The sequence below is a fragment of the Anomaloglossus baeobatrachus genome, chromosome 3 (genome assembly GCF_048569485.1).
Source record: "Anomaloglossus baeobatrachus isolate aAnoBae1 chromosome 3, aAnoBae1.hap1, whole genome shotgun sequence".
Classification (NCBI taxonomy): Eukaryota; Metazoa; Chordata; class Amphibia; order Anura; family Aromobatidae; genus Anomaloglossus; species Anomaloglossus baeobatrachus.
In genome coordinates this window covers 702,608,308-702,622,429 of record NC_134355.1, presented here as the reverse complement: position 1 = coordinate 702,622,429, position 14,122 = coordinate 702,608,308, and the positions used below count along the sequence as shown (strand labels likewise).

The 14,122-nt window shown below is 49.3% G+C and overlaps 2 protein-coding genes across 2 annotated transcripts in view; both read left to right on the top strand.

Annotated features, from left to right (window-relative positions):
• LOC142297119 (uncharacterized) overlaps positions 1-14,122 on the top strand; it is a 210,761-nt gene that overhangs the window by 183,043 nt on the left and 13,596 nt on the right. The gene's annotated exons all lie outside the window — the stretch shown is intronic.
• Positions 1-14,122, top strand: part of LOC142297117 (uncharacterized) — a 66,705-nt gene that overhangs the window by 48,262 nt on the left and 4,321 nt on the right. The window contains exons 5-8 of the mRNA XM_075341385.1: positions 8,593-8,769; positions 8,846-9,037; positions 9,150-9,311; positions 10,018-10,141. Of these exons, the coding sequence (XP_075197500.1) occupies positions 8,593-8,769; positions 8,846-9,037; positions 9,150-9,311; positions 10,018-10,141 (655 nt within the window). The remainder of the gene's footprint in view (positions 1-8,592; positions 8,770-8,845; positions 9,038-9,149; positions 9,312-10,017; positions 10,142-14,122) is intronic.

Sequence of the window (14,122 nt, the reverse complement as noted above, 5' to 3'; positions counted from 1 at the left end):
ACCTGGTCCAGTGTGCACACGTTCACAAAATTCTACAGAGTGCATATGCATGCCTCCGCGGATGCTGCTCTTGGAAGACAAGTCCTTCAGGCGGCAGTGGCCCATTTATAAGTGGCCACTGCTCGGTTCTTGACAGTGTTGATATGAGTTCACTGCAGTTGCAGTTGTTAGTCAGCTCTTAGTCTGATGTTATACACTGTTATTAGTTCAGTTCCCACCCAGGGACTGCTTTGGGACGTCCCACTGTCTGTGTCCCCCAATGAAAAGGCGAGAAAGGAAAGGACATTTTTGTGTACTCACCGTAAAATGTCTTTCTTGGAGCCTTTCATTGGGGGACACAGCTCCCACCCTTGTGGTTTATGTTATCCTTTTCCTACTGCTTTACACCAAACTGAGCTAGTCCCCGCCTAGCTGGGTTATATGCTGTGGGAGGAGGAGCTAACTCTTTTTTAAATTTAGTGTCAAGCCTCCCCTGGAGAAAACATATAACCCACGGTCTGTGTCCCCCAATGAAAGGCTCCAAGAAAGACATTTTACGGTGAGTACACAAAAATGTCCTTTTACGAGAATAATAGTGTATCTTTATTTGCAGATGGTGTTGTAAATAAGCGGAATCCATGGTATTGGTTACTGGGAAGAGCTCAATAGTGATGAGATGGAGAAATTCCTGTGTTTGATGTTCGCCTCTTTGGTCGTTGGATGGACAAGTCTACATCAGGAGGAACCTATGGCGAATAAATTTCTGATGCACCATCACATTTTAACTGATGCGCTGAACAGTAGCCAACACACAGATTGCTGGATCTGTACACATTCTCCGGTTACAGCCACCAGTATCCCTTATCTGGCTTTTAAGGGAGGAATTTGGGTACCAAGAAATAAGACTGGACTGACTAACCTGGGATTCCTCCCTATGGGGAATATAAAAATAAGTTGTGGGACAGCTATAAATACTGTAGATGCTTTTAAACCCAGCTTAGTGGAAAGGACAATTCATGATATGTTATGGGCTTATGCCAATATGTTCATAAATGGGAATAGTGAAACTTGTAGTAACATGTCGGGAAATTTAATGTGTAATGATTCCTCTGAATATCGAGCAAATGCCAAAACACATGACATTCAAGGGAGCTTTTCAGATAATATTGCTTTTAGTTTTAATATACATAGTAGTGAAAGTGATTATATTTGTGATTCATTGTTTATCCAAATACACCAAAAAAAATCCAAATTTGTGGCAAAGTCAATGATGGTGTCCTATTAAAAGCGTTACTTCTTGGTGTGAGGTAGCACGGTCGGCTGCGCTGCAGAAGACACGGGATCCAGGCATTAAGGTTCACAGCACACGGTTTTAATGTCCAAACAAAAAGTCCACAGCAATATACATGTGCCTCTCCAGCAGAGAGCTCAGGGAGTTCTGTTCACTCCCTCACACCCGGCACACCTGCCCTCGTTCCTGTTTCCATTTAACCCTTCCTTCAGCCTGTAGGGAAACAGGAGTAACCCTAGAGTGGATTTACTTTCTATCATGGAGTGAGCACAACCGGGGCGAGACATACCGGCCGTCATAGATAACCCCGGTCACAGTCTCACATACCCCCCCCCCTCAGTTCAAGCGTGCGGGGTTGAACTCCCGCCATCAAACACGGGCCGCGGGACAAGGCATCGGCGTTGCCCTGCAACCTACCGGCCCTATGTTCAACCGTAAACCGGAAGTTCTGCAGAGAAAGGAACCACCGGGTAACCCGGGCATTCCGTTCCTTGGCGGACCTCATCCAGACCAGTGGAGAGTGATCCGTCACCAAGCGAAACTGCCGTCCCAGCAGGTAATAGCGTAGGGACTCCAAGGCCCACTTGATCGCCAGGCACTCCTTCTCCACTACGCTATAATTCCGCTCGGGAGGGGTGAGCTTCCTACTTAAGAAGGTGACGGGGTGTTCCTCCCCCTGAACCACCTGAGACAGCACTGCCCCCAGGCCGACTTCAGAGGCGTCAGTCTGTACTATGAACTCCTTCCGGAAATCAGGGTGTACAAGAACGGGCTGTCCGCACAGGACCCCCTTCAGGGCCCGGAAGGAGTCCTCGGCCTGCGGAGTCCAGCGCACCATGACGGACTTCTTACCTTTGAGAAGGTCCGTCAAGGGGGCTGATAGTCCCGCAAAATCCTTTACAAACCTCCTGTAGTACCCCACGATACCCAGGAAGGCCCTAACCTGCTTCGTGGTCAGGGGTCTAGGCCACTTCCGGATCGCCTCCACTTTGTTAATTTGGGGCTTAATCACTCCTTGGCCTATTACGTAGCCCAAATAGCGGGCTTCCGTGAGTCCCAATGCACATTTCTTGGGATTGGCTGTCAATCCGGCTGTTCGAAGCGCGTCCACCACCGCTTGTACCTGTTCCAAGTGGGTCTGCCAATCGGAGCTGTAAATAATGATGTCATCCAGGTACGCTGATGCATACGCCTGGTGGGGTTCCAGCACTAAGTCCATCAACCTCTGGAACGTGGCCGGAGCGCCATGTAACCCAAAAGGCAAGACAACATAGTGGAAGAGACCCTCCGGCGTAACAAAAGCGGTTTTCTCCTTGGCGGACTCCGTTAGTGGCACCTGCCAGTACCCCTTGGTCAGGTCGAGCGTGGTAAAATATCGCGCCTGTCCCAGCCTATCAATCAGCTCATCCACCCGGGGCATGGGGTAGAGATCGAACTTGGATATTTCGTTCAATCTCCTAAAGTCATTGCAGAACCTTAAGGAGCCATCGGGTTTTGGTATTAGGACAATCGGACTAGCCCATTCACTCCGGGATTTTTCGATGACCCCCAGGCGTAACATTGTCTTTACTTCCTCCGATATGGCTTGTCGTCGAGCCTCCGGTACCCGGTATGACTTCAGGCGTACCTTCAGGTGGGGCTCGGTGACAATATCATGTCGTATCAGACTGGTCCTACCGGGCAGCTCGGAGAAGACATCGGGGTTCTGCTGAACCAACCGTCTGGCTTCTCGCCTCTGTTGCTTGGTGAGGGCTTCTCCAATCCTTACTTCCGGTTCGTCCTCTCCGGAGGTCGCTGGAGCCGGATGTGAACGACCCGAAGAGGAGGGAGGTGGGGAAAAAACAGCCATCAGGCTTTCCCGTTCCTGCCAAGGTTTTAATAGGTTGACATGGTATATTTGTTCAGGTTTCCGCCTACCGGGCTGCAATACTTTATAGTTAACCACCCCTTCTCTTTCCTTTATCTCGTAGGGGCCTTGCCACTGAGCCAGGAATTTACTCTCCGCCGTGGGGATTAATACCAACACCCGATCCCCGGGTTTAAAGGTCCGCACGGTGGCATGTCTATTGTAGCGGCCGCTTTGCGCGGCCTGAGCCTCCTGTAAATGCTCCTTCACAATTGGCATGACCGCGCTTATGCGGTTCTGCATACCCAAAATGTGTTCAATCACACTTTTATGGGGGGTGGGCTCTTGCTCCCATGTTTCCTTTGCCAGGTCCAACAATCCCCGGGGATGTCGCCCGTATAACAATTCAAAAGGCGAAAACCCCGTGGATGCCTGTGGCACCTCTCGTATGGCAAACATCAAATAGGGAAGCATCATATCCCAGTCTTTCCCGTCTTTTGAAATCACCCTTTTTAGCATGGTTTTCAGGGTTTTATTGAAACGCTCGACTAAACCGTCCGTTTGAGGATGATACACAGACGTACGCAACTGCTTGATCTGGAGTAGCCGGCATAGCTCTTTGGTCACTTTAGACATGAATGGGGTCCCCTGATCCGTAAGGATCTCCTTGGGCAACCCCACCCGGCAGAACACAGCAAACAACTCCCGAGCTATAAGCTTTGCTGCAGTATGTCTGAGAGGTATCGCCTCTGGATACCGGGTGGCATAGTCAACGATCACTAGGATGTGTTGGTGCCCTCGAGCGGACTTTACGAGGGGCCCCACCAGATCCATCCCTATCCGTTCAAAAGGGACTTCTATAATGGGTAACGGTACCAACGGACTGCGAAAATGGGTCAGGGGTGCGGTAATCTGACACTCCGGGCAGGTTTCGCAGAACCGTTTTACCTCTCCAAAGACCCCGGGCCAATAGAACCTTTGCAATATTCGCTCCTGCGTTTTCTTGACCCCTAGGTGGCCACTCATAAGGTGTTTATGAGCCAAGTCGAGGACCCACCGGCGATGCAGCTGGGGCACCACCAACTGTTCTACCCCCACGCCCCGTATTTCATCTACCCGGTAGAGTAAATCCTGCTTAAGAGCGAAATGGGGGTACCTTACCTGGGCACCGGGCAGCTGTGCCACCCCGTCAACTACTGTCACCCGACTCCGGGCATGTATTAACGTAGGGTCCTGGAGTTGGGCTGTCCCGAACGTATCCGGGGACGCCTCCAACTCCGAGATGGGCTCGACCGTCTCAGCCTCTCCTGCCAATACCTCTAGGGGTGACCTATCGGGTTCACACTCTGTCCCTATCATGGTGACCCCTACGGCAGGTGTCCTGGATTCAGGATTGTAGGGCTCAGGTCCCGGACTGACCAATATCTGAGGGGACTTAGGGGGTCCCCTCCATAAAGTCCAAAAATAGGGCAGATCCCTTCCTAGGATCACGTCATAAGGAAGAGTGTTAAGAAGTCCCACTTCATGTTGCACCTGACCGCAAGGTGCTGTGATGGTGACAATCCCCGTGGGATAGTCACGGCGGTCCCCATGTATGCAAACCACCCCCACGGTACGTCCTGTGGCCTTTACTTTAGCCCTCAAGGTGGATCGCACTAGGGTCACTAAGCTTCCGGAATCCAACAATCCTGTAACCGGACATCCATTCACCTGTATTTGGCACAAGTGGGGCTCCGTCTCTGGGGAGACCAGGTCAGCGGTACACACCACCTGAGCATACATTGAACCCCGCCGGGTAACCCCACAATCCATGGGCTCCGTGGTGAGTGGACACTGGGCTTCCATATGTCCCACCCGCTGGCATCGCCAACATCTAATGGGGACGGAAACCCCCTTGACGGGTTGTCGTTTAGGGTACAGAACCTTCCGGACCTCAGGAATGGCGGCCGCGGCCTCAGACGGGACGGTAGGGGACTCCTGCACCGTTGTCAGCGGTGGGTCCTTGGCCCTAGGCTTGGAGGGGCCGGACCGTCGGGCGGTACGCAAAGTCTCAGTGTCCCGTATCAAGTCCTGCGTAGCCACATGCCGCTCTACCAGGGACACTAATTGGTCCAGGGTACTCGGGTCACCCTGTCCTACCCACCGTTGAACGGTGACGGGTAAAGTGCGCACAAAACGATCCACTACTACCCTTTCCACCATTTGCGCCGGGCTCAGAGTGTCAGGCTGCAACCACTTTTTTACAAGATGCAACAAGTCATAGGCCTGGGAGCGTACGGGTTTGGCTTCCTCATAGAACCACTGATTTGACCGCTGAGCCCGTACATAGGTATTCACCCCCAACCGAGCCAGTATTTCGGCTTTCAGGGTCACATAGTCAATGGCGTCCTCGGTACAGAGGTCCAGGTACGCTTTTTGGGGTTCCCCCGTCAGATAGGGCGACAATACCTCAGCCCACTGGGTGGTCGGCAGCTTTTCCCGCTCGGCCACCCGCTCAAACACCGCCAGGAACGCTTCCACATCATCCCCCGGGGTCATCTTTTGCAACGCTTGTCTCACCGCTTTCCGGACGCTGCCGTCGTCACCCGGTCCCGGGGTTGTTGCTGCCGGTCCGGCACGGATCGACTTGGCCAGGAGAACCATCTGTTCTTGATGTCTTTGTTCCTGCAATTGCAAGGCTTGCTGCTGACGTGCATTGGCCTGAACCAGCTGTTCTTGGTGCTTTTTGTCCTGCGCTTGCAAGGATTGCTGCTGACGTTCCAACGCCCGGAGCAGGTGTGCATTGGTCTGTTGCTGCTGTGCATTAGCCTCTTGTAGCTGTGCATTAGTCTGTTGCTGCTGCCTTAGTATGTCCTCCATGGCGTCGCCGGGTTTGGGCTGTAGTATAGCCGCTCGGATCCAGGACATGTGCTGCTGGGTCACCAGGGATGGATACTACACCTCACCGGGTGTCATGCCCGCCGATTCTCCACCATATGTGAGGTAGCACGGTCGGCTGCGCTGCAGAAGACACGGGATCCAGGCATTAAGGTTCACAGCACACGGTTTTAATGTCCAAACAAAAAGTCCACAGCAATATACATGTGCCTCTCCAGCAGAGAGCTCAGGGAGTTCTGTTCACTCCCTCACACCCGGCACACCTGCCCTCGTTCCTGTTTCCATTTAACCCTTCCTTCAGCCTGTAGGGAAACAGGATTAACCCTAGAGTGGATTTACTTTCTATCATGGAGTGAGCACAACCGGGGCGAGACATACCGGCCGTCATAGATAACCCCGGTCACAGTCTCACATTGGTCATGGTATGGTGTTTTCTGAGTGATCTTCCTCTAGTGGAATACTGATGATGGAAAATAATCCCTGGGATCAAGGACCGATTGTGATACCAATGTGATATGACTGAAAGAATGAGTGTGATTAGATAGGGATCATAATCAAACGATATTGTGATCCCAGATATTATTTGATCTATCCATAATTCAGTATCAGAGAGAGATGTCTTCTAGCTGACCCATTTTCACCATGACCAAAGCGTACGTGTTAGCAGATCTTGAACAAACCACGATTATGAGGAAGTAACGTTTACAGTTCAATAGTCAGGAAACTCGTGGTTAGTTGACAACAGGTGTAAGGAAACTGGCATGTAAAATTCACGGCTCCTTGCAATATCTCCAGGAAACTGTAGTCGGCCAGTGGTCAACTGGCAAAATGTGCAGGAAGCTACTGGTGCCCACAGCAACTTGTGGTCAAGTTACATGAACATGACTCAGCTGTCACATGCTGGTCACCAATTCACCACTCTGCACACGACGTGCAAACTTTCTTCTAAAAAGACCGGACTCGCTTAATGAGATGGGGACAATTCCAGGATGCTAAAGTGGATGCACCGCTCCTGTGATGTAGAGGCCGGATTGTTTTTCCTTCTCACTAATCGAGTCCCTCCGATGAGAAAAGGAATGCTACAACAAATGGTAATGTTGATGCATATTTCTGTTATTGTATAAGATTCTATGACTATAAAGTAGTTCTAATGCCTATATACCATTGATTATTCATGATTGTTCCTCTGTATTATTCTGTGTAGAGCATTAATTACATTAGCTCAGTTGCCATCTGCAGTCTGGATGTGTCTCTGCCTCTTGATGATCTTTGCTGACATTTCCTGAGTCCATACATGAGTCCTGTGCTCTCGAAATAATGACAATCACCCCCTTTAGTGCCTCCTTCCCTAGTCTGAAGAGGGGGGGGGGCTGAAAACCATCCTACCTTTCCCGCCTACCCCTGGATATGGGGATTGGGCCTGAGCAGGACAAGGAGGCAGTAAGATTCATCTATTGGACACTGATGCACCCCAGAGAGACTTGGAGAAACTCTAGTTACAGTGAAAAAAAAAATCATCTTATCTCAGTGAAAATCACCCAGACACGCAGGTGTTTCACATTTCACATGGTCCATTTGTGTTACGGAGGTATCACAGCCGGCTGACCGTCCAGTGGCAGCGAGTATTAGAAAATCCCAGAGATTGGCAGCACGTGGTGTTATCTGACAGTTCTCTGTTTCTGCAGCCAGTTTACTCTAGGACCCTGGAGAACTTTCTTCTTGCCTCTCAGTTGCTATCCTCTGACTTCCTTTATTATCCTCACCTTGGGTTGGTTTGGGTGCAGCTTATAGTTTGCTCCTTGTTGTGGTCTATAGTAGTTGTCTCCTGTTTCTCCAGAGACTTCTGTAGTTGTTGCTGGTCAGATAAGTATTGCATTTTGCCATCTACCTGGGCTCAGGTGATAGCATTTGTGTTTCCCCTGTATTGTTTCCTTGTGTCTTCCTTTAGTGTTAGTGATGTTGACTAGTGCTCATACCCGCCATCCTTACTTAGGGCCCTTTTGCCTAGATAAAACAGGGCCCCAGGTATCCAGCTCAGCAACAGGTGCGGAACCTGTATAGGGTCGGTGAGGGCAGTGAGGGTGAGCTGCAGATTATTGTCAGAGGTCATCACTTCCCCCTTTCCCTAGTAATAAGGCATTCCTTCCTGTGTGTTGTCCTATAGGGCTGGTATGGCCTCTCTCCCTATACGTGACTTTGTGTAAACATGGAGGTGTGAAGATCTCTATTGACTTCACTTAGTATACGTGTGACCGTGTCACTGGTAGGTGTGACAATGGCCTCCACACACTGGAGACAGGCAGGTGTGACAATGGCCTCCACACACTGGAGACAGGCAGGTGTGACAATGGCCTCCACACACTGGAGACAGGCAGGTGTGACAATGGCCTCCACACACTGGAGACAGGCAGGTGTGACAATGGCCTCCACACACTGGAGACAGGCAGGTGTGACAATGGCCTCCACACACTGGAGACAGGCAGGTGTGACAATGGCCTCCACACGCTGGAGACAGGCAGGTGTGACAATGGCCTCCACACACTGGAGACAGGCAGGTGTGAAGGAGGCCTAATACTCACCAGCACCTCTCCTTACACAGGATTACACAATAGTGGAGAAGACGACAGGTGACTGTGCGGCCCTCATCATTCATTTCCACGTATCCGGAGGGCGGAGCAGTATTGAGCGCCCCATCACAGACGCCCCGCACCCCCCGATGCCTGAGAAGAAGATTCTAGACCTCACCAGAGAGATGACGGAGCTGCTGACCGGAGAGGTGACTTCAGGGAATGCTGGGAAATTCTACAGTATACACTGGAGGATTCTGGGTAATGTCGGTATATGTCTCTCAGGTTCCTATCAGGTGTCAGGATGTCGCTATCTATTTCTCCATGGAAGAGTGGGAATACATGGAGGGGCAGAAGGATCAGTACCAGGACGTCAGGAGGAAAAATGACCCCATAAGGGTAGACGAGGACAAAAGCAACATGGCTGCACGGATATGGCTCCTCACCCTGGAGATGATCGACTTGTTAAAGGGAAAGGTGAGAATCTCCCGAGAGATCACACTTATCTCTATCACTATAACAGGAATGACTGAAAAGATGGAGGATTATTATAATCTATGTGGTGATCACCGTCTCTCACTGTATACAGGAGCAAATGGTGGTGAAGACGACGTCTGGGGAGTGTGTGACCCCCCATCTGTGTGGAGGACGGAGCGAGATCCAGAGCCGCAACACAGAAGCCCCGCACTCCCCGACACCTGAGAAGATCCTCCACCTCACCAACAAGATCACCGAGCTGCTGACCGGAGAGGTGACTGCTGGGAGATTATACAGTGTACACCAGAGGATTCTGGGGGATGAGAGGAGACTGCTGGGAGATTATACAGTGTACACTGGAGGATTCTGGGGGATGAGAGGAGACTGCTGGGAGATTATACAGTGTACACCAGAGGATTCTGGGGGATGAGAGGAGACTGCTGGGAGATTATACAGTGTACACTGGAGGATTCTGGGGGATGAGAGGAGACTGCTGGGAGATTATACAGTGTACACTGGAGGATTCTGGGTGATGAGAGGAGACTGCTGGGAGATTATACAGTGTACACTGGAGGATTCTGGGGGATGAAGAGAGGAGACCGCTGGGAGATTATACAGTGTACACTGGAGGATTCTGGGTGATGAGAGGATACTGCTGGGAGATTATACAGTGTACACTGGAGGATTCTGGGAGATGAGAGGAGACTGCTGGGAGATTATACAGTGTACACCAGAGGATTCTGGGTGATGAGAGGTGACTGCTGGGAGATTATACAGTGTACAGTGGAGGATTCTGGGTGATGAGGAGACTGCTGGGAGATTATACAGTGTACACTGGAGGATTCTGGGTGATGAGAGGAGACTGCTGGGAGATTATACAGTGTACACCAGAGGATTCTGGGTGATTAGAGGAGACTGCTGGGAGATTATACAGTGTACAGTGGAGGATTCTGGATGATGTTGGTCTCGTTGGTTGTCAGGTTCCTCTCCGGTGTCAGGATGTCGCTGTGTATTTCTCCATGGAGGAGTGGGATTATCTAGAAGGACACCGGGATCTGTACTCGGATGTTGTGGTGGAGGAGCGCCGTCTGTCTATATCACCAGGTTAGTGGAAACCTCCGTTCTTTCTTCTTGGCTGTTGTTTTCTGTGGTCGGCATTAGCAGATGTCATCGAGCCGTACCACTACATGTCACACACATGTCTACAATCACCTGTTTTCTTCTTTGGAAATATGGTGTTAATGTCTTCTGCCTGGGACCTCCAGGGGTGAAGATATCTTTAAAATCAGCAACATCATCAATTTTAGTACCTGAGCCGCCACCAGCTGAACTCCTCTGGCGAGGTAGGTGGGAGCAGCTGGTACCTGGTAAAAAGTGGATCATGGCCCAGAGCCAGGGTTCAGTTCTGGGAGATTCAGCGTGCTGTAAGTACTGTACCATGTTCCAAACGGAGTGACCCTCCTCGCAAGAGCTCTACCATTCATATGACCACATATATTTTTAGAAGCACTGCCTAATTATTTGCTTAAATATATATCATGTAATAGCTTCATTCCTCTTGCTCTATAAAATGTATACCTGAAGCCTTGTGAGGCCAAACGTTACCAGTAATGGGCGTCCAATCGGCCTGTATAAACGATTGGTAGTGGCAGCTAGTTTTTCTTGGGTTATTGTGGAGCTTGGCAGTGAGCATACCGAAATATATATATATATCTACCCAGATGTTGGAATCAGGTGTGTATATACTATACATTAACTATACATTAACTCAGAAAGCATCCAATCACCAGGCTAGAAGCGAAAGCCGCCTCGTCCATCAATCTTCAGTCAATCTTCCTTCCCAATCTCCCTGACAATTGGAGGCAGTGGAGTGCTGTTTCATGACATTTCTAATTTATGTTAAGCCAATGGGGCATTACCAGAGATCTTTCTCTGGGGACATGTACTTCTTCACCTGTATACATTGACCAATCATAAGCAGGCAGCATCACACAGGAGAAAAGAAAACGCCCTAAAAATAGCCCAGACCAGATTTCTCAGTGTCAGACATGTATTGACTGACAGTCTGCTCTCCTCATTTCTCTCACTGCAGAGACTATAAGTGCCTGGAGTAGAGTAGTGATTGCTTACACTTTTCAGCTTCCATCTCCTGGCGCTTAGTGTAAGGGAAGGGCAGTATTATACTGTGTGATGAATGTTTAACTACCCATACACAGTATGATGTCCCCTGTATACTGTGTCCCCACTGATTCTTACAGTGACGGGCCTGCACATCATACATTGTGGAGAGGGGTGGTGTGGGGGTGATATTTTGTGCAGGAAGCACAGTGAGGTGCAGCAGAGGAGATATATGTGTACTGTCTGTGGTTCTGGCGCTGCTTTCATGTACTGATGGTGGTACTGGTGCTGCATTTATGTGCTGAGATTTTGTACACATGTAGCAATCCGTAATGTGCTTTGGTTACCTGAAAAATGCCCACAGTAAAATTGTCCACACAGAAAATTGCCAATTGCAGCATCATAAAGTTTCACATCTATGATATTTGAGGTGTGGGTGAGGATGTTCACATGATAGGTGATCAACTTGTGACTTACAGTTTATCTAGTGCAAAACTGCAAAAATGATGATAGATAGATCCAGTCTGCTCTCATCTCACTGATTCTGCCTTACTCCTCCCTCCAGCCCAAAACAGCAGCACATGCAGAACCAGCAGCAGTGTGATCCAGAGGAGCAATCACTACTATCTGTACTCATAAAAGTATCACTGTATTACCTGTTGAGCTACATGGGACTGCAGCTCACAGCTAATACATTATCATGTCAGTGGGAGCCCACCAAAAGCAGGGTGCTGCTGGCAGAGATAGTTGGTCCTGGAAGCTCAGAAGGCACAGCAGAAAGGTGAGACTGTCGCTTGTAGCACCTGCTGTTTTTGCTGGGAATCTATTATATGTTTTATGCAGTGGTGTAACTAGAGTCCAAGGGGCCCCAGTGTGAAATTTGGACCTGCTCGCCTCCCCACACCCCCCCCCCCACGTTTTTCAGATGTATGGGTCTTTTTAGCGTTCTAAACTCTATAAAGACTTATGAATTGCCCCCCCTTCCCTCTTCATTATGTAGTAATGTCCCCCATCCTAGTATATATGCCCATCATCCTGGGGAATATGTCCGCATCCTGGTATATATGTCCCAAATGCTGGTGTGTATATATAGTCCCCATCATGGTATGTATGGTCCACATGGTCTCTATCCTGGTATACACTGTGTTCCAAATTATTATGCAAAAAGAGTTTAGGAGTGATGAGTTTAGAAATGATTTGTTTGTAATTTAGACTCATTGCTGGTGATGGTGTCCGGGCTCTTTACACCACTGAAAGCAATTGCAGATACCGGTGCACATTAGTTTGGCAGGTGTGTCCAAATAAAGGCAAGACTACGTAAGAAGGCTGTTCCACATTATTAAACAGCCTATATTTTTTGCTAAAATGGGAAAGGAAAAGGATGTGTCGGCTGCTGAGAAGCAACAAATTGTGGAGTATTTAGGTCAAGGCATGACTACAATCAACATTGCCAAGACACTTCATCGTGATCATCGCACAATCAAGAAGTATGTAGCTGATTCACAGCACACGCGTGTGCATGCTGATAAGGAAAAATTGAGGACTCTTTCCAACAGGCAATTGCGTCAGGTTAAAAGAGCAGCTGCTAAAATGCCTTGTCATAGCAGCAGACAAGTTTTTGAAGCTGCTGGTGCCTCCAACGTCCCCCGAACAACAAGATGCAGGGTCCTTCAGAGGTTTGCAGCTGTGCGTAAGCCATCCTGTCAACCACCTCTATCCACTGCACACAAGCAGAAACAGCTCCAGTGGGCCAAACGATACATGAAGACTGCCTTACAAACTGTTTTGTTCACCGATGAGTGCCGTGCAACGCTCGATGGTCCAGATGGATGGAGTGGAGGATGGCTGGTTGATGGACACCCCATGAAAACACGGCTAAGGCGCCAACAAGGAGGAGGTGGAGTAATGTTTTGGGCTGGAATCATGGGGAGAGAGATTGTCGGCCCCTTTAGGATCTCTGAAGGGGTAAAGATGTTTGCTCCATAATCTATGTGGAGTTTCTAAAACAGCACTTCCTGCCATGGTTCAGGAGGAAGAACCGTGTGTGACGACATGGACTCTCATGGGTTAAAGTTTCTTAACATTCAGCCAGACGTATTGTTCTTTTGTGTATTACCTCATGTTTTCTGAGCTATTGTTTCTCCAGACCCTTCCAGTAATCATTGTAATGTAGTTGTGTATTGCTAATGTAATTACCTTAGTAGCCATTGTCTAGTCGGTGACTTGCAGGCCCCATGTAGATATCCTCAGTCTTTCTATGCACATCATTTAAATGAACATTATCCATGCAGCTTGAAATTCATCCAATGGGAGAAGAAATCTTGTCCAACCAATCCGATGAGGACGCAGTGTATCCAAGTGGAAGGCTGTGGCTATAAAAGGGATTTCTTTAAGTTACCAGGTTGTTGATGGATGCTGATTGATTCAGTCTAAGCTCTTAGGAGTTGACTAGAGGATCAGGATACCTTGTGGCTTCAATCTAGGGACTCCGGTTCCGATTGGAGACCATATCCACAGTCTAGGGATTTCGACTCCGGCTGCCAGGATTATATCATCAAACCAGAGACTACTTAAGGAAGAAACCCAGGTTGGGACAATTTGGTCACCTGTTACAGACTTTGCAGACCTCACACAGCTTCCTAAATCTGCCGCTATTCCATTCTCGGTGGGTGCCCGCCGAAAGCGGGGTGCTGCTGGATTGGAGTAATTAGCCCTGGAAGCTCTGAGGCACGGACATTCTAATCCCTGGTGAGCCAGCGGAAGGGTGAGACTCTGTTGCCTGTTACATGTGTGTTTTGCTGGTTATGTGTTATGTGCCGTTAATTGTTTGGGGATCCAATAAAGTCTTAATATTGTGATTCCCTCACCCTGTGTTGTCTGAGTAGTGTTCCGCCCACGGTTAAGGAGGTCGTGCGTTCAGTTGGGATGAGCCCTGAGCCACGCTGTCTTTCTAAAGGCGGCTGGTTC